The following is a 24501-nucleotide window of genomic DNA, read 5'->3' on the forward strand; positions in this document are numbered from 1 at the left end:
AATATGGCATCTTGCAGAGGTGTAGCTGACATGGGGCTCGGTCATCTGTGAGACTAGTGTGAGTTTATTAGTAAACCTTACCAAGTAATTCCCTCCCAGGGACTCCAAATTGCTAGAGCACACCCCCTAGCGTCCCACAACCGGCTCCCGCCCAACTAAGCACAGAGTCCGGTTTCTGTAGTGTTTCTCTTCCTGAGATGCACACCTCAGCGTTCCTTTCTCATATCACTCAGCAATCCAAAATTCGCGGGGCAGGTGTGTGTGTGTGTGTGTGTGTGTGTGTGTAGGGGAGATAATGTTGCTGCCAGTGAGTGAAAGCAGGTTTCACATCAAGTCCCAGAAAAGTAGAGAGAAAGCCTCGGGTCCAGAACAGTCTCAGAGTCAGCTGCATCCCATGCTGGTCTAAAGAAGTCCGGAGAGAGGCTCTCCGCATCCCGGGGACATCCATCCACTAGCCTCTTTCCTGGCTCAAGCGCTCCCGGTCGCCACGCAACAATGAGGCGTGGGCGGTCCCAGCGGCCTCATTTGCATGCCGCCGAGGCTCGGCCAATGGGCTGCGTCCAAACCTCGAAACGCGGTGTTGCTATCTGCGCGCGCGCGCGTGTGCCAGTGTGACAGCGCCGTGGCGGTGGCCGTGGCCGTGGGGCGCGCGGGGACCGCCCGGGGTGCCCGCTCCGCTCAGCGTCGCGGCCGCGTGGCCCGACGGAGCCCCGAGACCACCCCCGGGCGGGGCGCTGCCGCGATGTCGGTGGCCGGGCTCAAAAAGCAGTTCCACAAAGCCAGTCAGGTAGGGAGGCGCGCGGGAAGGGGACCTGGAGGCGGTGTCCCGACGGGGGTCGCGGGCCGTGGACTCGGGGTTCCCGTCGGCCTCCCTCGGGCTGGGTTTCTGGTCGCCTAGGAGGGCGTGGGGGCGGGTAGCGGTCGCGCGCTCTGTGCTGCGCGCGGTGGCGCCTCCTCCTTTGAGTCTCGGGTCTCCGGCTGCGCCCTGGCCGTTGTAAATAGGAGCGGTTTGGCGGTGGTGAGGTCGGAGGTGGTGGGCTCCGGGATGAGCGCAGGGAGGAGAGACACCGGGACTACGACCCAAATAGGCCTTCCTCCTGCCCAGGTATCTCCAGCCTTTCCGTTGGGGGTCTCCTCAGGACGTTGTACTAGTCCCCTGGCTGGGGCCCGCCAGTCTCTGCTTTGGCTTCCCTGGGGTTGGGACTCGCCGCTGTGGTCCTTCCCTTGTGGGCCCTCTTTACTGGCTTGGCTCGAGCTTGGCACCAGGCTCCTGCCCTGGTGATGGGGAGACCCAAAACACACACGTAAACAAACCACGCTAGACACACCTCCGCGCTGAAGGATGGCAGGTGACTCTAGTGGGGGCTTCATGAGAAGCTGCCAGGAGGTGAAGGCAAGGCATTTGGAGATTAAACACGAAAAGTAATTGTGGCTATGGGCTGTGGGAGGGAGGGCATTTTGAGCAGAGGAAGCTGGAAACAGGGACACAGAAAAAAAAAAAAGGTGTGTGTGTGTGTGTGAGAGAGAGAGAGAGAGAGAGAGAGAGAGAGAGAGAGAGAGAGAGAGAGAGAGAGAGAGAGAGAGAGAGAGAGAGAGGCAAATTTGCATTCTAACACTACGGTTTTCTAGCAGTGGTAGAGCCTCACCAGCACCTGCGGAATTGTTGCCGTGCCTCTATCCCATCCCCAGCCTCAGTTTTGCTAGAACCCAGGTGGACAGACTGCATTTAGAGTCCCTGTCGGTGGCGATGCTCCTCCCCTGCTTCTCCCACAAATCGATCTTGAGATTGCAGCTGGCATGAGAAAATCTTCTCTATCCCAGGCGGAAAGACGCGGCTAGCCCCTCAGTCCCAGCTGGTCCACAAGGAAACTGAGTGATGGCTGTTCCCAGCAGGGGACATAGGGTGGACAGTGGTGCTATTCAGGGTGGTAGAAATCCTGGAGGAGGGGCCGTTTGGGTGAGGGCAGAGATGGTGGGTCCTCTGTTTGATCTTAGTACTTACAGAAGTCTGCCGGATATTCAGTTGTCATTGGCCTTTGGCCATGGGTGAATCCTGCACTGGCGGGGGGGGGGGGGGGGGGGGTCTGGAACTGGGAGTATTGATTTGGGGGAAATTACAATTAAAATGGGCATTTTAAAATGGGAGACCTGAGCCAAGTGGAAACATACACAACAGTCTAAATAAAAACTCTAGGGGGCGCCACACTTGACCACTGCTTAGCCGGGTGCTTGCTGAGCTCAATAAATATATGTATGTAACAAGTGAGGAATAAATGAAGTTAAGGATTAACTATGAGAGAGAGAGAGAGAGAGAGAGAGACAGAGAGAGAGAGACAGAGACAGAGACAGAGACAGAGACAAGAGAGAGAGCAGATAGGCATTTAAAGGCTGAAGTGGTTAGCATCTACTTCTGCAGATACACTGGAGCAGCCAGGAATCCCAGAGCTTCTTCCGGCAAGGCTGTGCTTGAATAACTTTTGGCCACACTTGTAACATTGTCTTCCTTAGCAGGAAATGAGCCCCTTTACCCCCTTCAAGGAGACCTGGGAGGGATCTGAGTACATTCAGTCATCGTTGTCATAGGGGTGAGTGAGTGCCTACTTAGGGTCTAAAGTAGTGGCTCTCAGTCTCTGGGTCACATATCAGAGGTCCTGCATATCAGATACTTAAATTGCCATTCATAACAGTAGCAGAGTTACAGTTAGGAAGTAGCAACAAAAATTATTTTGTGGTTGGGGGTCACCATCACATGAGGAACCGTATGGAAGGGTCGTGGCACAGGCAGGTTGAGAACCGCTGCTCTAAATCTTTCCTTCCTTTCTCTGAGATTATTTGTACTTATTGAAAAGAGAGACATCCCAGATTCTCGCTGAACTTACCTGTATTCTGTGGTTAAAATATTGTCTAGATATTGTTCTAGGTGTTTCTGTCCTCTTCTCCCCTCGCTCCCCCAGTTCTTGTGTAGCCCAATCTAGCTCTAGCCTTGACCACACAGCTAAGATGATGGCAAGCTTCTGAGTCCTGCTTCTCTGTCTCCAAGGCTGGGCTTACGGGAGGGCAGCACCATGAACCCAGAGCACTGAACCCAGAGCTCCATGCTTGCTAGGCAAAGCACTGTCCTGCCTGAGCCACATCCCCAGCTCAGTCCTAGGCGTCTGTCTTAGAAACTGTGCAGTGTAGCCGTAGCCGGCTTGGAGAAAGTCGGTTGTGTTTAATTTATATGAGGGAGCAGAGCAGTAAGAAATGCCAGATGTTCTCAAACAACATTTTCACAGTAGGTTTTAATTCACTCCGAGCTTTCCCAAGGGCAGGGAAAGGGAGTCCCGGATGATGTCAGTGGCTAGTAATTCCCAGGGATTCAGGGCTGGCTCCTTCCCAGGAACAGCTCTGCGACCTTGGACTTAACCCATCTGGGCCTCCTTGGCTTCTCTCTCTGCTTGACAAATGGCAAGAGGATTCTGAAGTTGGGTCCCTGTGCTAAGCAAAGGTGCTGTGTTCACAAAACTCGGAGTATACTAAAAACCACTGGACTGTAAACTTTTGATTTTTTGAAGATTTATTATTATTTTATTAATATTATTTTTTTGTGTGCACACGCGCGTGTGTGCTACATACTGTGTGGGTACCCGAGGAAGCCAGAAGAGGACATTGGGATCCCATGGAGCAAGAGTAATAGGTGGTTGTCAGCCTCCCAATATGAGTGCTGAGAACTGAACTCAGGTCCTCTGGAAGAGCAGTAATGCTTTTAATCATTGAACCATCTCTCTAGCCCCTGGATTGTACACTTTAAATGAGCTGCATGGTGTGTGAATTGTAAATACATACACACAGCCGGGCGGTGGTGGCACACGTCTTTAATCCCAGCACTCGGGAGGCAGAGTCAGGCGGATCTCTGTGAGTTCGAGGCCAGCCTGGTCTACAAGAGCTAGTTCCAGGACAGGAACCAAAAGCTATGGAGAAACCCTGTCTTGAAAAAAAATACATACACACACATAGAGGTGGGGAGGAGTGTCTGTCCGTCCATCCATCCATCCATCCATCCATCCATCCATCCATCTACTTTGTGTATATGTCTCAGTTCTAAATTTTTTTGTTTTTGTTTTCTGTTGTTGGTTTGTTTTTTTGTTTGTTTGTTTTTTTTTGAGGCAGAGTTTCTCTGTGTAGCCCTGGGTGTCCTGGAACTCACTCTGTAGACCACACTGACCTTAACTCAGAGATCCATCTGCCTCTGCCTCCTGAGTGTCGGGATTTAAAGGTGTACACCGCTACCGCTACCACTTGGCTGAAATTCTTAAGTAAGTTACTTAACACTTTTAAAAGAGTTTTAAATAGAAGCAGTGATTTGAGCTGCTAGAAGTAAATTCAACTGAGAGCTGCCACTGTGGCTTCTTTCAGCACAGCACAGGAACAGTAAAGATCCACTCTGGTCGTTTCCCGACCAGACTGGCTGTGCTTCATCTTATAGCAGTTTCTCTTGGCGGTAGTCACTGTTGATGAGGGAGGTCCAGGCCCTACTGTGGATGGATGCTCTGGCAGGGATGCTGTATTTATCGACATATTCTTTCCATCCCAGGACCTTCTAACCTCTTTGGGACTGGTGCCATATTCCCATGAAAGTCCAGGGACCAGTACCATCCCTTCCCTCTTCCTCTCCTAAGTCTAACCACCCAGTGTTGTGGGCTCCATGTTGAATTTACTTTGTGCTTTTATGTGGCAATGCCTACAGCCTCTGTCACATGACCTGACAACACAGTAGGGAATAGGGAAGGCCTTAATATAGCTTTTTGGTAACCCCTTCTTTCTCTTTTAATGCATCAAGTTGAAAAAGGCCAGGTGGTCGTGAGAGGCCTTGAGAAATGCCCTTGCAGACAGTTACTGACTGAGCAGGCTGGCCATTTATGGACAAATGCTTCGGGGAAAGATGGCCCTAGTGAATGATGAGCTTCTCCAGGGAGACAATGAATGTCTTTTGTTTCACTTACTCATTAGAGAAAGAAGATAAAAACTCACTTTGCAAAATCTATAATGATTTATTTCTTTTTCCTCTTCGAAGCATCGGAAAAATATATTAAAGATGAAACATTCTTGTTGTCTTTCATACAAACTGTTTGACAAATTAATCCATAAATCTGTGTACTTTGGTTTAAAAGCCAGGGTCCCGGAGTAGATGTTCAAATCGAGTTGGTTTGGAGTTTTTAATAACTGAAAGATACAGTATAATCCAAACAGTTCTTACTTTTTGTCCTATAAAGTAAAGCTATAACTCAGGAGTCCCTTGGGATTTGCTTTTAAAGCACATTGGAAAACAGCGTTCCTTCCTATTAAGATCGGCTTTTAGGTTTATTAAGTACACCGAGTGCAAACTGTATTGCCCAGCACTGACTATGTGGAGGTGTGTGTGTCATGCATATCGGAGACATGATGACAGACGGGCAGGTTTTAGCTGGGAAATCAAGTTGTTAGTGAACAGAATGGATGTGGTACTTTAGTTTGTAGCAGGTGAGCCTGTTGTGGATGTTGGCACTCAGAAGGGTGTGGGCAGTTTGAGTCTGAGTTCTTGAAGTCTGGCAAGAGCAGCATCAGCCTGGGAAGGAAAGGTTCGTCACGGGGTGGCGTTAGCCTCTAGCTGTTCCTCTCCTCTCCTCTCCTCTCCTCTCCTCTCCTCTCCTCTCCTCTCCTCTCCTCTCCTCTCCTCTCCTCTTTCTCTCTCTCTCTCTCTCTCTCTCTCTCTCTCTCTCTCTCTCTCTCTCTCTCTCTTTCTTTCTCTGACAGTCTCATGTAGTCCAAGCTGGTCCCTAATTCTTTATGTCCCTTGAACTCCTGATCTTCCACCTCCCCCGTGCTAGGGCTATAGGCACACACCATCTTGTATGGTTCAGGGGACACCCCTCTCCAGCACTGATGACTCCTGTTGTGTTCTCTGTGGTGAATCCGATCTTTGAGTCACAACTCCTCATTCATGCCTCTCCTCTGGGTTGTGCTTCAGTACTCCAGAGCGCCCCTGTTTGCTCATGTGTGGGTGTTTTACTGTGTCTCTTGGTACACTGTAGAAAATACAGGTGGCTCGTTACTTCATGGCTCCTCCAAGCCTGTCCCTTCTCATTGTCTTGACCTTTGCCCCTGTGGCTGCATCTCATTCCCATCCTCATGTAGCTAGGAGTTCTCTGTCTCTCAAAGGGAGACCTCCCTTGGCTGTTCCTCCCTCTATTTTCCCTCTCCTTTATCAGCAGGTACACTGATGAAGTTAGCACCCTTTTATGGGCTTCTGTCAACCGTTAGGTTTTTCAACCCATCCCAATTGAGTCTTCTCCTGTACTTTGAGGCCACGCATGTGTAGGTCTTCAGTGTTCTTCATTCTGATGGCCACTTCCCCATCTGAACTCTCAGCAACATTTGGCCCGACCGCCACTGTCTGAGTGCAGCATCTGCCAGAGTTCCTCTCCGCTCCAGTCAGCCGGCTGCTCCTCCGGGCTCTGTTAATGGCTCTTCATCCCTTGACTGCACAGCGCCGCACCACGCTGGCCCTCTGACTCCTGTTTTCTAGACTTGCTCTCTTTCGAGGAGGCTTACCCACATTTAAGTACAGCATATGCACTGATGAATCTCAAAACTGTACGTCTAGTTCAGCTGCTCCTCCTAGATACAGACATAAATGAGTTCTACCTTTTCGGAAGCTCAGCTATTCTAGTTGAGATGCGCAGACGGGAAGTTGTCTGTCTCCTCTTGCAGTTTTCTACTCTGGGTCTCAAACATCTGTCCAGCCCCTTATGTAAAATAAGATAAAACAAGCCCAGGACTGGGCCTTGATGTCCGTCACATCATCAGTTCATTGGTGTGGTCCTCCTCCTGGCTCTGCTCTGAAAGTGTTTCCCTGATTCAGCGGGCGCTCTCCAACTCTGCCACGCTGGTCTGCCCTGGCCATCTCCCCTGCCCCCATGGCCGTAGTAGCTTCCCAGTCCATCACAGACCTCTGAGCCTGCCCTCCTACATACAGTCTGTTCACCCACCATGGCCAGTTGCTTTTCAAAAGATACAGCTCACGAAAGCAAAAGATTAAAAATGCTGGAGAGGAGAGGAAGTCCTCAGCCATTGGTTGCTTTTGGAATTATAAATTTAAAAAGCCCCTGTGGAGAAGAGCGTGGAACCCTGAGTTATTCAACTATTCCTCTCCTGGGTGTGTAACCAAAGGAAGGGGAAGCAGCGTGCCTGAGAGGCCCTGCACACCTGTGTTTATTACTGTCACAAGAGCCAACCTAGGTGCCTCTCGGTGGATGGACGGCTAAAGAAAATGTGACACACAATGGATTATTCTGCAGTCACAAGAAAGAAAGGAGACCCTGCTGACTGTGGTTAAAAAATACCTAACTATAGTATGTTTAGTTAAGTGAGATAAGCCAGGTAGAGGAAAACAAGTGAATGTTTTGTATATCTATTGAAACACAATGTAAACTCCATTAATATGTGCAATTAATACATATTAAAATAAAAAATGCATCTAAGGCTTAAACTTAAAGTCATTTCCACTGTGGGAGTTTTCTTTGTTCTAATGCCTACTTGATATTAATGTAGCTAATCACTTTCGCTTTGATTTCAGCCTGTCTATATTGGAATATTTGAAGTGTGTTGCTTGGACAAAGTGCGGTCAGATTTTATATTGCTTGTTTTGCTATGACAAAAGGTCCCGCTGAGACAACGCAAGGAAGGAAAGGTTAATCTTTGGCTCACAGTCTTAGAGGGATTCCTGTTGGTCATGGGGGCCAAGGATTGTCGTGGGAGTGGTTCCATCTGTCGTGGTAGAAGCTGTGGAAGGCAGCCACTCACAGGGTACTGACCAGGAGTGGGTCCAGAACCATAGATAAAAGGGACTTTCAAAGGCCCCCAGCGACCCCTTTCTAACAGCCAGGCCTGACCTAAAGTTGCCACAGTCTTCCAAACAATACTGCACTTTGGGGGTAAAGTGAGCCATGCTTCATTAATCTTCTCTTTCAGTCTGTTCTTTAAGTGTTGCATTTGGGCCATTTACATTTAATGTAATTATTGGCATGTTAGGGCTAAAGGCTGCCATTTTAATTGATTTTTCTTGGCTCTGTTTTGAATTTCTTTTCACTTCACCTTTATGTGTGTTAGTTGAAGTTAATTTGACTTCTATGTGGAGTTTTCATATGAATGTTGTTATACAGATTGGTAGTGGCTATTCTGGGTATTATGATAAATGTAAGCAACTCATCACAGTTTACCAGTACTGACTGTCATTTTAACGATTAAATGTAGAAAATTTCCTTCCCCTCATCTCTCATCTCCTCGTCTTTTACAGTCTCATCACATTAATTGCATCCTCTCTGCTCACCTAGATGCACGTGAAGCGATGTTACAATCTGTAATTTAACCGTCAGAAATTATTTAGAAAGTTCACGAGGGGAAGCAGTTTATTGTGTCTGTGGTTTTGCTTACTGTGTTCTGTCTTCCTTTTCAATGTTCCAAGTTTTTTTTTTTATTCTCTTTTTTGTTTGAGAGCTTGTTTTTATATCCATCTTGTCAGTATATGGGGCTAGTGGCAAAGTCTTAATTTTCTCTCAGCTGAGAATGCTTTCATTTTTTCTTTACCTAAACCTCCCCAAGACAAAACCACCAGCTGAGGCCTAGTTGTTCAAAACCATGAGCCCACGGGGAATATTTTCATTCAGACTACCTCATCGACTTTAGTTTTTGAGAGAGGGTCTCACTGTACCAGGGCTCATCCACTCAGCTAGTGGCCAGCTCCAGGGACTGACCTGTCACCTCCCTAGCGCCGGGTTCCAGATGTGCTACTGTGTCCAGCTGTCAGCCCCCTCACGCAGCTCCTCAGGCTTGTGTGGCAGTCTCTACTGACTGAGTCGTCTCTCTAGCCCAGGGCATAGGTGTTTATGAGTCAGATGTTAATGATGTATGTAATATCTTTCACAGGAAAAAAAAATTCACAGTCTTGGTCAAATACGGCCTAACTTATAATACAGAGTTTTTATTTGACAAGGCGCTGATTTGCTCACTTAGGACTCTTTGGGGACGTTTTGGGTGGTGAGAGCAGACGGGAGGGAGGCAGTGAACGAGGCGATGGACTGAGTGTCGGGGCCATGCAGAGTGAGCACTGGTGGAATGGTGGCTTTGTCTCTCAGCTCTTGTCCACCCTCTATGACATGATAACATTTTATATGGCACATTTGAGAATCAGTGCTTGATATGAGGGTTAAAGGCAAGGTGCATTTTCTTCAACCCCTTCAAAGGTTTGACGTCAAGGAAGACCCCCTGGTGTTTTCTTCCTGCTCTTCCCTGGAGGTGTGGTATAGAACTGAGTGTGTTAATTGCTTTCTTGGTTGAGTTTCACAGTAAACAGACTTTGAACCAAGGAGTTGTGTGGATTAGGGTTTTGTTTGTTTGTATTACTTTCAAAGGTGACCTCAGGCCAGAAGGCAGGTAGGGAAGAGAGTCAGAGGGGAGGGCCCATACAGGTGCTTTATTTAGTTGCCTCTCATGGTGACTGGCACTGTTCCCTAGAGGGAGCAGGGGTGGACAGACAGCTGGGACCCTGAGAGGGTTACAGGCAGGTAGAAGCCGGTCATGGATCTTCCAACTGCCCTAACTGTCGTTGCTGAGTTAGTGGCGTTGGCAGCCATGGCATGTGGGCTCAAACTGTTGCTTTGGCTTGGGAGAAAAAAAGCCTGAAGGGTGAGAGTGGTGGGTGCTGGCAGTAAATGGTCCCGAGCTTGTAGAGATTCACCCCGCGGGAACGGGTGAGCAGGCGCCGGGGATGTTGGTCACACCGTGGGACCGGGCAGGCACCGGGGATGTTGGTCACACCGTGGGACCAGGCAGGTGCCGGGGATGTTGGTCACACCGTGGGACCGGGTGGGCAGGCACGGGAGATGTTGGTTACACCGTGGGACCGGGCAGCTGTGGGGGATGTTGGTCGCACCGTGGGACCGGGCAGCTGTGGGGGATGTTGGTCACACCGTGGGACCGGGTGGGCAGGCACGGGAGATGTTGGTTACACCGTGGGACCAGGCAGCTGTGGGGGATGTTGGTCACACCGTGGGACCGGGCAGCTGTGGGGGATGTTGGTCACACCGTGGGACCGGGCAGCTGTGGGGATGTTGGTCCCATCAGCTTCCCTCAGCAAGGGGATGCTCCTTGGTTACCTCTCTGCTCGGTGACCTTGAGTGCACTGCTGTATCTGTTTTCCCTCATTTTTGAAATGGAGATGTAAGTCCTTCTCTGGCCGTGTCTAATATGGGTTCTCTGTGTCAGTGTGTGAGATGAGATACTTAATGGTTCTGCTCTGTTCTATCACCAAGTCTGAATTTATATTATATAATTACCAAGTTTCTTCAGATTTTTATCATTGTGATTAAATTTACCAGAGTTATTAAGTGTTGTGAACTGTATCAAAATAGCAGGAGGGATGTGTTCTACTTTAAAAGATGAAAGTTGTTATTCCTTTGAGCAGAAAATTATTTCCCCAAGTTATTTTATTTATGTATTTAAAACTATCATGTCTATCATTAAACTGCTATAATAGAAAATCAGAGTTTTTAATTTTTAATTGACACATTTGTGCATATAAGGAGGCTCTTTGATGCTTTCTTTGATGTTTGTATCCCCTGGGTAGGGATCAGTTCAGGGAATTAACACATCCATCCATCATCTTTTTCTTTCATCATTTCTTCGAGGTGAACTCATTCAAATTCCATCTTCTAAGTTTTTGAGATAGAGTATTGGTTCTAATTATATTCACCCTGCGGGCCACAGAACAAAAACCATATTCTTCCTATTAAACAACTTTGCATCCATTGATCCTCTTCTGCTAAGTGTCTGGTAACTATTATTCTGTTCTCATAGCATGAGATCAACGATCCATCTCACAAGGGACGCTATACAGCGTTTGTTTCGGTGCCTGGCTTCTTTCTCTTAACATAATGTCCTTGAGAGGCAGGCATGTTTTCACAAATGACAGCATGTCTTGCCTCTTAGGGTGGCATAGTGTTCCATGGGGTGTTGGTACCATGCTGACCGGACACCGTGGTGCATGCAGCTGAGAAACTGTTCTTAGCTTGAAAAGTTTTAATGGCACGGAGTCTGTATGGGTCTACACTAGGTTCTCTGCATGTATGTTGTGGTTGTGTAGCATGGTGTCTTTGCGCAGCTTACAGCAGTATGGGGTGAGTGTCTCTGACTCCTTTGTCTGCTCTTGGGACCCTTTTCCTCCTACTGGGTTGCCTCATCAGCCTTGTTATGGGGGATGTGCCTAGCCTTATTGTAACTTAAGTGCTGTGTTCTGTTGCTATCCCTAGGAGGTGGAAATGGAGGAGTGGATCTAGGGTAGAGGGAAAGTGGAGGGGGGTGGCTAGGAGGATTGGAGAGAGGGGAAACTGAGGTCGGGATATATTGAAAACAAAAAAATAAATTAAAAATATTTGTAATAATTTTTTTGGGGGGGGAACTGGAAAGAGGAGAGAGGAAACTTTGGTTGGGGTGTAAAAACAAACAAACATAAAAGTTGGAATTAAAATTAAATGACCACTTGTGGCCGCTGGCTGTGCCAGGCCACACGGTCACTGTGAGCTCAGGGGCCAAATGCATCTGGTTTACTGTGTGCCCAAGCCCAGCACCTGACACCTCATAGGCACTTTATACAGTGGAAGCAGAGGGAGTGTCTGGCCGGGGCTCCCCACATTGCTGGGCCATGGGGTCACTTTCTGTGTGTCTGCGGAGTTGGAGCAGGTACCAGTCCTCCTCGGACCTACCCAGTGGTGTTTGCCAGCGTGTCTGTGGGCCTCACACAACCGCTCTTTCAGTTTTCTTATTATCTGACTGTGCTCCGTTCTGGCCAGTGACATCCATCTGTCCCTTAGGAATTCTCGCCTGCCCTATCTCCTCCAGGATTTTGTCAGAGCTGCTGCCAAGCAGTAGTTGTGAGCTGCCCCACTTTCAAATCTGATCTAGATACTCGAATTTTATAGCCATCTGGTCGTTCTGGGGGAGGGTTGACCCTGAGCAGGGAAACATGACTCAGAATTCTGAAAAGACCCCGTTGTCACATTGTGTCCCTTTCAAGGGTTTAGGAGATCTGAATGCAAAACCTCCACTTCCCTCAAGTCTTTGCTCCCGACCTCCCACCCCCCTTCAGCATTGTGAGCTCACCTCTCTCATCCCCTTTCTGCCTAATTTCCGTCCAGGCTGGTGGTAGCGTTGCCTCCTGGCTTACTGTTTCCCCCTAAGTTGGCCTTAGTTCTCTGTGTGAAGCTATGGCGCCATTTTAGAGAAGCAGATCCTTTGTGGTGGGCTGGGGTGGATGGTCCTTGTCAGTTCTCTGTTGAAGAAGCATTGTCAGTGTAGCTGTCTTCCGGCCCCCCACTTCCTCCCATTGTCCCCCCCCCCATTATCGGCCACTTCATTGGACCACAGTTAACACCGGTTCTAATTTGAGTAGTGGACCCTTTTTTTCAAATCTTTAATAAGTATTTATGACATTTGCTGAAATCAAGGAAAGAAGTAGCTTTTTCAGTCTTTTGGATACACAGTCTCAAATTTCATTTTTTGCTTTTAGGGTTTTTGGTTGGTTTGCTTGTCTTCCTGGTATTTCTTTTCCTCCAGCCTGGCCGTTTAATCTGGTGTCTTTCAGTTTTGCTTTGATAAGCCGTGCTAATGGCTTCCCTCAACTCTCTGTGTCTCTCCCCTCCTAAAATATCCTTACATTTCCATTAAGCCTGCTTTGCTTTTTGAGTTGCTTTTTCTTCTCAGACACAAAGCCCACCTTCAAGTGTCTGTTTCTTGAAGGCTCTGCCATGTGTTTTCTGAGACTCTGCATATTTGAAACATTTCTTCAGTTGCCTTCTTCACAAACGACCATGTGTCTGAATATAGAAGTTCCTGCCACGCTGCCTTCTGAGAATTTCCTTATGTGTGGTGCAGGATTTGAACCCGGGGCCACGTGTGTGCTAGGCGAATGCTCTACCTCTGCCCTCTTGTGATGTCTCTTTTTTGGGACAAAATATTAAATACTGAGGCCATTCTTGCTTTCATCTTCTTTAAAATATTCCCCCTCTCTCTATACCTTCCTCTCCCCCTCCCATATTCCCCCTCCCGTCCCCTTATCCCCCACTCTCCCCTGTATTCCTCCCTCCATCTCTCTCTTTCTCCTTCTGAATTTTTTGTTTTTAGGTTTCACTTTGCAACCAAAGCCAGCCTTTATTTCTTCATTCTCCTGCCTCAGTTTCCCAGGTGTTGGTATTCCCGTGACGTGCCACCACACCTGGCGTCTTCCTCTCTGAGTTCTCATGTGATGCCTTCCTTACTTATTCTTGGCATAAAGTGGGCCACCAGAGTATGTCTAGCCGAATTTCCCTCGTTAGTTTTGCTAATATATGCTGAGCCAAGCCAAACTGCTCTGCTTTCATCCTGGAAGTTCCTGCACCAAGTGCTGTTTGCTGTCAGTGCCGCGGTTTCTTTCTTGAGGGTCCTGAAGTGATGTGTTGTCCTTCATCTGTTAACTTAGCTGCCACAAAAGCTTTGGGAGAGACTATGGGCCATAGGAAAACAATCTCCTTCATTATCCTTTTGTTTTTAAGTCTTTTTCCTCCCATTTTGGAGGGATCTTTCTTCCTTTCTATTGACTCTAGTTTTAGCGTTGTGCAGTCTCGAATTTAATTTTTACTGCTTACCCAGTGGATTTTTCTTTTCAGCATGGGGTCTTGAAATCTAAAACTTCCTGTATGGGAGACAAGAGCTCTACCAATGAACTACAGGCCTAGTTTTTTTATAAATTTTTTTCTTCACCTTATTAAATGAAAAAATGTAAACGTATAGAAAAGGAGAAGCAGGTATTAGGAACCTGCCATCTTCGCTCCTGACTTTTTTTTTTTTGCGGTGGCCTGGGGGCGGCAAGACAGGATTTCTCTGTGTAGCCCTTGCTGTTCTGGAAGTTGCTCTGTAGATCAGGGTGTTCTCAAACTCAAAGAGATTTGCCTGCCTCTGCTTCTGGAGTGCTGGAATTGAAGGTGTGCGCCACCACCGCTCGGCGTTCCTGACATTGAGATTTCACTCATGCCATCCCCAAATACTTCAGTATGTTCATCAAAGAAATCATAGCTTTTGCACTATTTAGTGGCGCTTCTGTTGCACACCTAACAGTCACTCTGTGTCCTTCAGTAGCGAGCTTTCTTCAGATTTCCCCAGTGCTCCCCATGTCTCTTTAGCTGGCCAGTGTATACCCGAGTTTAACTAAAAACCACCCTGCACTTCTGTTTACCTGTTTTTCCCGTCTGTCTGTCTGTCTGTCTGTCTGTCTGTCTGTCTATCGATCTATCTTTCGATCGATCTATCGATCTATCATCTATCTATCTATCTATCTATCTATCTATCTATAATTCTTTTTATTTTGAGACAGGACTCATCGGGCTGGTCTTGGATTGATTGATCCTCCTGCCTCCACCTCTCCTGTGCTAGTATTATAGGCTTGTATCATCGTGCTTAGTTTAGTTAGTACTAGGGTTCAAACTCAGGGCTTTGTGCATGCTAGGCAAGCACTCTGTCAACTGAGCCACATCCCCAGACCTTTTCCTTTTCAAAACAATTCTCATTATGCTATACGTGTTCCTTGTACATAGTATATTACATGTGACTACTTACACATAAGTATATTGTTACATTCATTGTACACAGTACTCAGTTACATATGGACCCCTCCAAACAAGTATAGTGCTTTATATGTTCCCTGTATGTGGTATGTCAGCAGGTACTTGTGATGCTGAGGGATCCCGTAGGCCAGCATGTGCTTTGGTGTGCTAATAGGCACCACAGGTGGCCTTTTATCCCTTCTGCCAGTGATAAGGGGAATCAGCTTCACAAGATACTGAGAAATGCTGACTTTTGTCCAACAGCCAGACTTTGGGGAATTGGAGTTTCCTTTGGGTCTCTGTCATGTGGACAGGGTCACACAAGTATGTATTCATTGTTCATGGTACCGTATTATGTGTGGATGCTTTCATACAAGTATACATTCTATTCTGAGCGAGCATATCACCCCTACCCCCGCTAAATTCTTCTTCCCCCCATATATGTACTTCTCCTCTTATTCCCTGTGGTGGTTTGAAAGAAAATGGCCCTCAAAGGGAGAGGCACTATTCGAAAGTGTGGCCTTGTTGGAGGAAGTGTGTCACTGTGGGGGCGGGCTTTGAGGTCTCTTTTGCTCAAGCTTCCCTTAGAGTGACAGTCAACTTCCTGTTTCTTGCAAGATGTAGCACTCTCTGCTCCAGCACCAATCTGCCTGCAGCCTGCCATGCTCCCTGTCATGACGACAATGAACTCAACCTCTGAAACTGGAAGTGAGCCACCACAAGTAATGTTTTCTTTATAAGAGTTGCCATGGTCATGGTTTCTTCTAGCAATAAAAACCTAACTCAGACAGTACCCTTCAGTCCTCAAGACAGTTTCACTTGTATTTCGTCTCATACCTGCATGGGTTGTTTTATGTATCTATGTAATATCTAGGCATCGCAAATGAAAGATAACATAGGACATTTGTTCTAAGATTAACTTAACTAAATATGTTGATCTCTCTTTGTTTCCACTTTCCTGCAAATGACTCCTTCTTCGTGGCTGGAAAAGTCCATTGTGTATACAAACCACGTTTGTGCGAGTCTCCACTGTCAGACTTAATCATTGTGAGTGACTATTGATACAGTACACATCGATATGCGAGTGTCTGTGGTATGTTAACATAAAGTCTTTGACCGTTCATTTTCAAACAATGGAATTGAGTTGGATGTGAAGGCAGACCTGTAATCTCTGCACTCAGAGAGTGAACCAGAAGGTACTGCGAGCCCATGAGTGGCGGCAGGAGCAGGAAGCTGAGTGCTCACATTTCCAAACACGAGCTCGCAGTAGAGAGGAGGGAGCAGTAAGAGTATTAAATTCACAAGGCCTATCTCCCAGTGACACATTTCCTGCTGCACAGCTGTCCCACCCAAACCTCCCTAAATGGGAACCAAGAGTTCAGATATCTGAGCCTGGGAGGACACTTTTATTAAACCCACAACTTAGCATGAAATTAGCCATCTTAGACAAGTTACTCAGTGACATTTAGTATACATTCACAAAAGGGTTGTTTGCAAGCATTAGCTGTGTTTCCAAAGGATTTTAATCTCTTCAAAATGAAACTCATTAGCTGGGCGCACACCTTGGTCCCAGCCCTGGGAAGACAGAGGCAGGCCAGCCTGGTCTTCAGAGATAGCTCCAATCAGAGTTATACAGAAAAACCCTGTCTCAAAAAACAAACATTAAATCAAACCTCTTTGATATTCTTTAAGCTCTTCTTTCCCACCCCCTCCACCCCCATAAATCTTGCAGGTTAATGAATCTGTCCAAGATGAAGGTCTGGTAGATTCGGTTCCTGGTAGGACCCTCTCACAAGGTCCTTTTAGGAGTGGGGTGGGCGGTGGCAGGACACGCTCACCACTTGCTTACTCTTATGTTATTCTAATGCTATTTTGTTGCCCACCCCTGTCACATCTAAACTCATTTCTCTCCCAAAGACCCCTTCCCACCTTCCAAACACGGCTCGTGAGGGATCTTAGCATCTGCGTATAAGAACAGTCTGTCCACACACTATCCAAGCACAGTGGTACCTGTCTTCAACTATTTTGAGCATCCACTCATGAGTACAATTTGGGATCTTTCTTGAAATGTCCTTTAATCTGGAGGGATCCTTTCTGTTGCCTTAATCTACTGCTATCTCAGCCAGCAATTGCAGCTCCACAGCTACCAGCCTGCTTCTCCAGCAGTGATTCAAGGTTCCTCTGCAACTCTGGGGTATTGGTGCCTACAGGCTTTTAGAACCGTCCCACCTTGTCTTGGAAAAGTTCAGCAGTCTTTCCTTTGTGTCCTGGTTGTTCAGTTTATACAGTATGCTGCCAGTAGTTGAGGCAAGGACAGTTTCTTGCCCAAATGGCTAGCTTTGCCACAACAAAAGTGAGTTCCATATGGAGGTTCAGTGCCCATCATCCTTTCATGAAGTAGTTTGGTGCTGCCAGGAGCAGATATGTCTCACTGTCATGAAAAACCTTAGGTTATTAAGCATCTTAAATGCCATATTCTGTAGGTCTTTGAATTATTTGAAGATCACTTATCTATCTAAAATATACCTGTTTTAACCTTGAAAACATACCTAGCATAACTACAAGTTTGTAAATTATAGATGACTAACTACTACCTGTATTTCTAAATTATACTTTACATTTTTAAATGAGCTGAATAAGTACATTTTAAATAAGAACAGAAACATATATACAGTATAACAAAATAACCTACATTTGTATCAATATACAAAATGTCTTAAAGAGTAGAAACATATAGAGTATGATCTAACAAGAATAACCTTAAATTTGTATGAATATACAAAAATCCATACCCATGTAAAATATTTGAGATTAGTAGTTGCTTTTTAGTTTAAAGTAGATTCAATAATCTATGCTTTTATTCTGTCCTTTTCATATTCACCTTTTTTTTCCAGAAATAGATTCTTAAATCCAACCTCCCTTGCTTAGTTTCCTCCCTTACCATGATCAGTAACAGTTTGCAACCAACTGCCCTAAAAAATGACTAACATTGATAACCCACAGAATGATCAAGAAACACCCACCCATCTCTTGGGAATGTGAGCATCATATTCTTAAAGTTTACTTTCTGTTGTTTGGGGTGTGTGTGTGTGTGTGTGTGTGTGTGTGTGTGTGTGTGTGTGTGACAGCATCTTTAGGGGACCCTGAGAAAATTGGGATAATGTTCAAGTCTTGGGAGAGCTAAATGTATTATTTATTGCTTAGTCTCTGTGTGATGGGAAAGTGTAGAACTTATCTGAAGTCTTGGCTGAATAGTCTATGAGGCTGAACCATCTCAGCTAGCAGCTTTGAAATTCTCCTGAGCAGCTGGTAGTTCAAAACTGATCTTTGGGTGGTATTTGTCTGCCTTACCACAATTTGGGCAGAATTGTCATTGTGGGGCCTCATCATCTTTTTGGAGGTCACTGTTCGCTGCAGAAAGCGTAAACATTTTTTTTTTTTGTTTTTCGAGACAGGGTTTCTCTGTGGCTTTGGAGCCTGTCCTGGACCTAGCTTTTGTAGACCAGGTTGGTCTCGAACTCACAGAGATCCGCCTGCCTCTGCCTCCCAAGTGCTGGGATTAAAGGCGTGCACCACCACTGCCCGGCAAGCTTAAACATTTTGAATGTCATATGCAGCAGATCTCAGGGAGGTTAAAGGACCACAATCTATTAAGTATATCCAGGGTACAGAAACTTAATTCCTAGTTATCTGATTCAGACTCAAGTCTGAAATCATGTACAGAAAGCTAGATTAAGCTAATTTCTAGAATTAGCTAGTACTCTATATGACCATTTATATCACCACATAAAATATATGCCTTATATATTTTATATAACAGAAATTATATATTTTTATATATATATGTTACCACATATATTTGCACATATAATAATTTTATAACTTTAGTGATAATATTTATAATCTAAGTGACAATAGAATAGCCCCTTAATTTTGACTTTATTCTGTCCCATATCAGGTAGCTCTTCTGACATGAAACAGAGATTTTGTATTTTCCTTTAACAAGTATGCTTAGGTTGAGAGAAGGAGAGAACATGCTCCAACTACAAAGCCAGCCTCGATTTTTAATTGAATTGGGATCACAAAAAGACCATTTGTCTTTTTATGCTTGTAGAGAGCAACAGAAACAAATATTTGGGAAGATTTATGAAATTTTATCCTGTTGGAAATACACTATACCATTAGGTCAAGTTGCTCTTTTTCTTGGGACATATTTCTCTGCACGATTCATCCTGCTTCTTCGGATGACTCATTTGACTGTGGTCTTCAGATTTCTTAGTCAAATGCTTGTATTCTCCTGGAAAGACAAAACAAAATCCTGCACAGTCCTAACTTAGGAGAGTTTCTTTTTGTCAGGTTATATTTTTGTTAAGGCAAACTGTTTTTGGGCAACAGAAAAAGTATTATCTTTTAATAATAAAAAATTATTAGTTTTTTTCTTTCTGATCAAATAAAAGGTATTTATTAGTCTTGAAAGTTAGTTTGGATTGAATGACCAAGCCGTTTGATGAATTATAGCCTCTCCTAATCAAGAGGTCTTTCCTGTTTGAATCTAATCTTTATCAATCTTGATGGGGTCCATAGCTTTTCTTCTCTTCTAAAAACCAAAGCAAAACCTCTTTCCCAATGTAACACATATTCTGGTTTCCATTATGAGGTCAACACATCTTTAAAATATATAGGCTGATTTTATTAGACAGTTTTTTCTATTATTCCATGTCTATTTGCAGCTTTTGTTCCTTTCTCATTACCATTTAAAAATTTAAAGTTAATAAAGCTTTGTGTAATCTATCTTTGGGGATCTTTAGTACCTTTCTGTTTATTAATGTATTTTTTAAAGTGTGATTAGATCTTTCTATTGCTGCTTGTCCTGTAGATCTGTGTATGGTATAGCTGTAATATGCTTCATGTTGTAATATGTAAAAAGCTGTTTTACTTTACTAGAGACATATGTAGAGCATTGTCAGTCTTAATTTGTATAGATATCCCCATAATGGTCTAATAAATGTGTAATTACAGAATAAGCCTTTTCAAAGCTTAAAGCAGTTGCTCATTAAAATCCTGAATATATATATATATATATACATATATATATATTATATGTTGCATATATTTTAATTTTCTAAACTCTGCAAAATGAAACACATCTGTTTGCCAAATTTTATTTCTTTGAGTACATTTTGGGTCACTTCCTGCTGGTAATAGAGTTTGATTATACAAAGTGAAGCATGATTAATAAAAACTCAGAGTCAGAAATTGGGGTTCAATTTGGGTTCAGAAAAGAAAAAAGAGCCAGTCATTGGCTCTTACCTTGACCTCAATCTGAAAAATGGAGATCCTGCCTCCAGGAAATCTCAGAATAAGACTGTATCTGAGAGCTGTCTCCTCCTGTCTAATAATCCTCTCTAGGGCTGGCATTAAAGGCATACACCACCTGGTTTCTATGGCAACTACTGTGGCTACTGGGATTAAAGATGTGTGTTTCCACTACCTGGTCTGTAAGGCTGAACAGTGGGACTGTTTTACTCTCTGATCTTCAGGGAAGCTTTATTTATTAAAATACAAATGAAATGCCACCACAACAAAGAACAAGTAGGACATTTTTAAATAATTTCTTTGACTTATTGCCAAGTGATAGCAAATTTCTTTAAAAAAATTGTTGACATGATGTTTCTTATGAAATTCTGGGGCTTCTAGCACATTTCCTACCAATAGCTGATAAATTTCATTATTATCTTGTGCTAGAGGGCCAAGTAGACCCAATGGTATCTAATATTGTTATATACAAAGGATGATTTCTATTTCTGATTACTTGTTGTAGTTGAATAAATAGCAAAGTTAATTCTTAATCATCTGGAATAAGTTCAGCAGTTCCAATATGTAAAACAACTCTTTCTGCATATTAGTTCTAATGGCTCTTACACAAAATAATGGTATAAGGTAGGGATGTTTAATATTCCTTGTGGGAGAATTTTCCTGTGGTACATTTTAATGGGCTAGTAATTATTATAAGTAGTCATTGTGAAGGCAGATTTTTCTCTTATCCTGATCTTGCAAAGGTATAGTAAAAAAAAACAACAACAGTCTTTTAAATCAATCACTGTAATAGACCATCCCTTAAGTAATAAAGAAGGCAGTGGAGTTTCAGACTGTAAAGAAATCATTGGCTGAATCACATTATTTATAGCTCTTAAATCTGTTAACATTCTCCATTTTCTAGTTTTCTTTTTAATAACAAATATGGGAGAGTTCCAAGGAATGGTGAAGTCAGTCATCATTGGTGAAGTGAAAGCTTCTTTGGGGCCTTGTATAATTTTAGTAAGTGATTCCACTCTCTTTCCTGATTCTTCAGCCCTGTCCCACACATTCAAAGCAGCTCCACAGCACAGTATAGAGGTGTTATCATCAAACATAGACTGTCTCTGCAAATCGACATACTGGCCCTCATGTCAAGCTGGTCTTGGGAAATCTCATGACCTCTAGCCCTACCTTGTTCTATGACTTTAGCTTCCTTTTCTAACATGTTTTCCATTGTAACTGAGGACCAGCTTCCAATACTGCTGTAGCTAAATCTTTCCAGTCCTGTGGAGTAATTGTGTTCCTTAGTGGTCCATGAATTTAACATCTTTGAATTCACAAAGGGTGAATGCAAACCAAATGAAACGACTGCTTCCTTAAATCTCTTCAACTCTAAACAAGTCTATAGGATTCCCATTAACTTCTGCACAGCCCTGAGGGTGCTGTCATCTGCTGGTCATTCTTGTATGGTTCTAATAACCTTAGGGCTCCCCTTCTGTTTCATAAGGCAATGCTGTAGTAGGTTCTGCTCTAAATTCCTCTGTCTGATTTTCATTAGTAGGTCTTTTGAAAGCTTGTATCTTATCAATAGTCCTTCTAAGGCTTGTATTTTATCAGCCAAAACTTGTTTATTTTCGTTAGTAAGTCTTTCTAAGGCTTGTATCTTATCAGTAGTTATATGTATTTCTAAAGCTTATATTTTATTAGTCAAATCATCATATTTAGCACAGTCAAACTACTTTTTTAAGGATAAAACTACCAAGCTGTCACCTGTGACTCCTGTTCAGACCCAGCCATCTGTTTCCTCATTACTTCAGGACCTACCCACTAGTGAAGGTGCACAGTGAAGTCGGAGGGAAAAGGCAGAAAGCTGCCTCAAATTTCCATTATTATGACAGCTATCCTCTCCGCCACTCCCCACCCGTCAGTCAGTTTACTTCTCCAGGGCGCTTACCACTTCCGCTGCTGAGGCAAACCCCTCTCCACTAGTTCACGTCACCTGTCCTCAGACATGGGGGCAGTGGTGCACATGGCAGTCCAAAGACTTCAGTTTAGACTGCTGTGTGATCTTGAGAAAGTCAACCACATTCTCGTCAGAGCCCAGTGGCATTTAAAGCACAGTGGCTAAATCGGTCTGTCCTTTCCAGTTGAAAAAGGCAAGGGAGTTAGGCCTGCCTGGGAAGCAGACACCTAGGTCAGCGTGGGGGTGATGGTGACCAGTGGGTGTGCTCAGAGGGAGACAGATGTACAGACCGCAGGGAGTCATACCCTGTCTCTGTACCATTTTAAACAAACGTATTTAACCAGGCAGGGAGAGGAGGGGCACTGAGGACCAAATCATGGAGGTGACAGCGGTCTGACCTCAGCATGGCCAGTGAGGCAGAAGCCCCGGAGAGAGGGGTCTTCATGCCTGGCCATGTGGGCTGTCTTCTCATGGGTTTCTGCTGCCTTTGCTTTGCTGTCTTTTGCTTGTTTTTACGGCAGCGATGCCCTTTAATGGAATGCTTTTCACACTCACTTTCCCAGGTGGCTTCTGTGTCGCTGGCTGGTAAGGTGTGAGGGATCACCACTTGTTTTTTTCTGATCAATGCAGTGGGTAGAAACTGCTGTTTGTGGCCTGGAACTGTCTACTCTGGGCAGAAGCAAGAAAGTAGTGGATGGGGCGCTCTGAAGGCAAACAAGGAATGCGTACACTCACCACCTGTGATGTCACAATCAGCTTCACCTGTAACCTGGTCCAGCCTCTGTTAGCCAAGCAGGGACGTCACTCCTGGCTTTCTGTCTGGGTGGGATGGCCTCTGGAAGCCCAATCAGAACAATCCCAAAGTCCTTGGGAATTTGTTTACGTTTAGAATAGCTGAGCTGTGCCCCTTCTCAAGGCTTCTTTGGGGCTTAGTCCAGCTGGTCAGGAGGCAGCTGCCAGTCAGCGGGTCTGAGCTCTTGACGACTGCCATTCCGGGGTGATATTTGGAGATTGGCAGCATGGAGAGGAAGAGGAAGCTCTGCCCATCATGGCCAGCACAGGCCCCACATCATCCCAGAGGGTCAGCAAGAGTTTACTGAATTGAGGGTTGGACACTGTGGGCCTAGTGTGGAGACTTAATGGGAACAAGTGAGAAGGAACTTGGTTAAGATCCACACCTTAACCCATAGGAAACAATGTTAGACAGTGTCTTTGGGAGTTAATTTTATCATTCCACCAAGAGCCCTGATGGGTGAGCATTGTCTGGACACTGCAGTGTAGCAAGGCCGCCTTGTCCAGGGAGGCGCTGTGGATGGATTTAGGAAGCTGAGTGGGCTGCTGTGGGCTTTGTTGGAGCTAAGCGTGGCTCTAGTCACATAGGCCAGACTCAAAGTCAGAGATCTGTGTGGCACTTTCGCTCTTTAAGTTGGTTCCCCAAGCTTCAAGTTTGAGGTGAGGTCTAAGTGTGTGTGTGGGTGGAGGGGTTGTGATCTATGACCTCCTCAGGCACGTGTTCTAGGATGCACACAAACCCGGCTGGAAATGTATCGACAAGGACTGACAGGAAGTCTGGCTTTTCCACCTTCTGTGTATCTGGCCTCTGAGGCCCTTGGTCTGCTGGAGAATATACTGAACTACCATGAACAGCTCAGGGAGGGGAGGAAGGCTTGGCTCAGGGCCCTAAAAGCCCATTTTCCTGATGTGGAGCAGGAGGAAAGAAGCGGTGTTAATACACAGTAGACTCGTGGTCCAGTCAATCTCTTATTTAGTTCATATAAAGCCCAGAGGATAGGGTCTGGGGAGATGGCTCAATGGGTAAGATGCAGGCCACACAAGCATTTGGCTCTGAGTTTGCATGCACAAGCATGCGGCTCTGAGTTTGCATGCACAAGCATGCGGCTCTGAGTTTGCATTCCTATACCCATGTAAAGAGCTCCAATGGGGAGACAGGAGGATCCTTGGTGTTCATTGGCCAGCCGGTGTAGTCAAACTGTGAGCTCTAGATTCAGTTGGAGACCCTGTCTTAAAAGATATTGTAGAGGGATAGAAAATGCTCAGTAGTGACCTTTGACCTCCACACACAGCAATACATCCGCACAGTATGTCCACACATGAACACATACATGCACATACAAACACATATAGATGCTAGTGGAACACATTAACAGCATGATAATGGATTCTACCAGGATTAATATAGCAATTCTGACAGAAGATAAATTTCTTCCAGTGTTAGTATATGTGCTACTGAAGGGAGCACAGACAAATTTCTTAATAAATAAGTCACCAAGAAAAAGAGAAGTTTGAGAGAGGACTTCTAGGAAGTCTGCAGATGGCACTGTCTTCCTGCCCACTCCACTTTCTTCTTGTCCTTTTTTCATCACTGAAGACCCCCACACACATATACACACTCTTTCTCACACTCACACACACTCTCACACACAGACACTCTTGCACACATTCACACACATACTTACACATACACGCACACTTTCCCATTGGGGCACAAAACTGTCCATGAGACTCTCAGTGGCGTCTGGTGTGGTGTACAACTCTGTGCAGCCCCTCCAGGGTGAGCGCCTCTATCCACTG

General features: G+C 45.2%; 1 protein-coding gene across 1 annotated transcript in view; it reads left to right on the forward strand.

Annotated features, from left to right (window-relative positions):
- Positions 1-619: 619 nt before the first annotated feature.
- Positions 620-24501, forward strand: part of Sh3gl3 (SH3 domain containing GRB2 like 3, endophilin A3) — a 105364-nt gene continuing 81482 nt past the window's right edge. Inside the window, exon 1 of the mRNA XM_075952703.1 lies at positions 620-787. Coding sequence (XP_075808818.1) covers positions 743-787 — 45 coding nt within the window. The 5' untranslated portion in view covers positions 620-742. The remainder of the gene's footprint in view (positions 788-24501) is intronic.

The sequence above is a fragment of the Microtus pennsylvanicus genome, chromosome 18 (genome assembly GCF_037038515.1).
Source record: "Microtus pennsylvanicus isolate mMicPen1 chromosome 18, mMicPen1.hap1, whole genome shotgun sequence".
In the NCBI taxonomy this organism is placed as follows: domain Eukaryota; kingdom Metazoa; phylum Chordata; class Mammalia; order Rodentia; family Cricetidae; genus Microtus; species Microtus pennsylvanicus.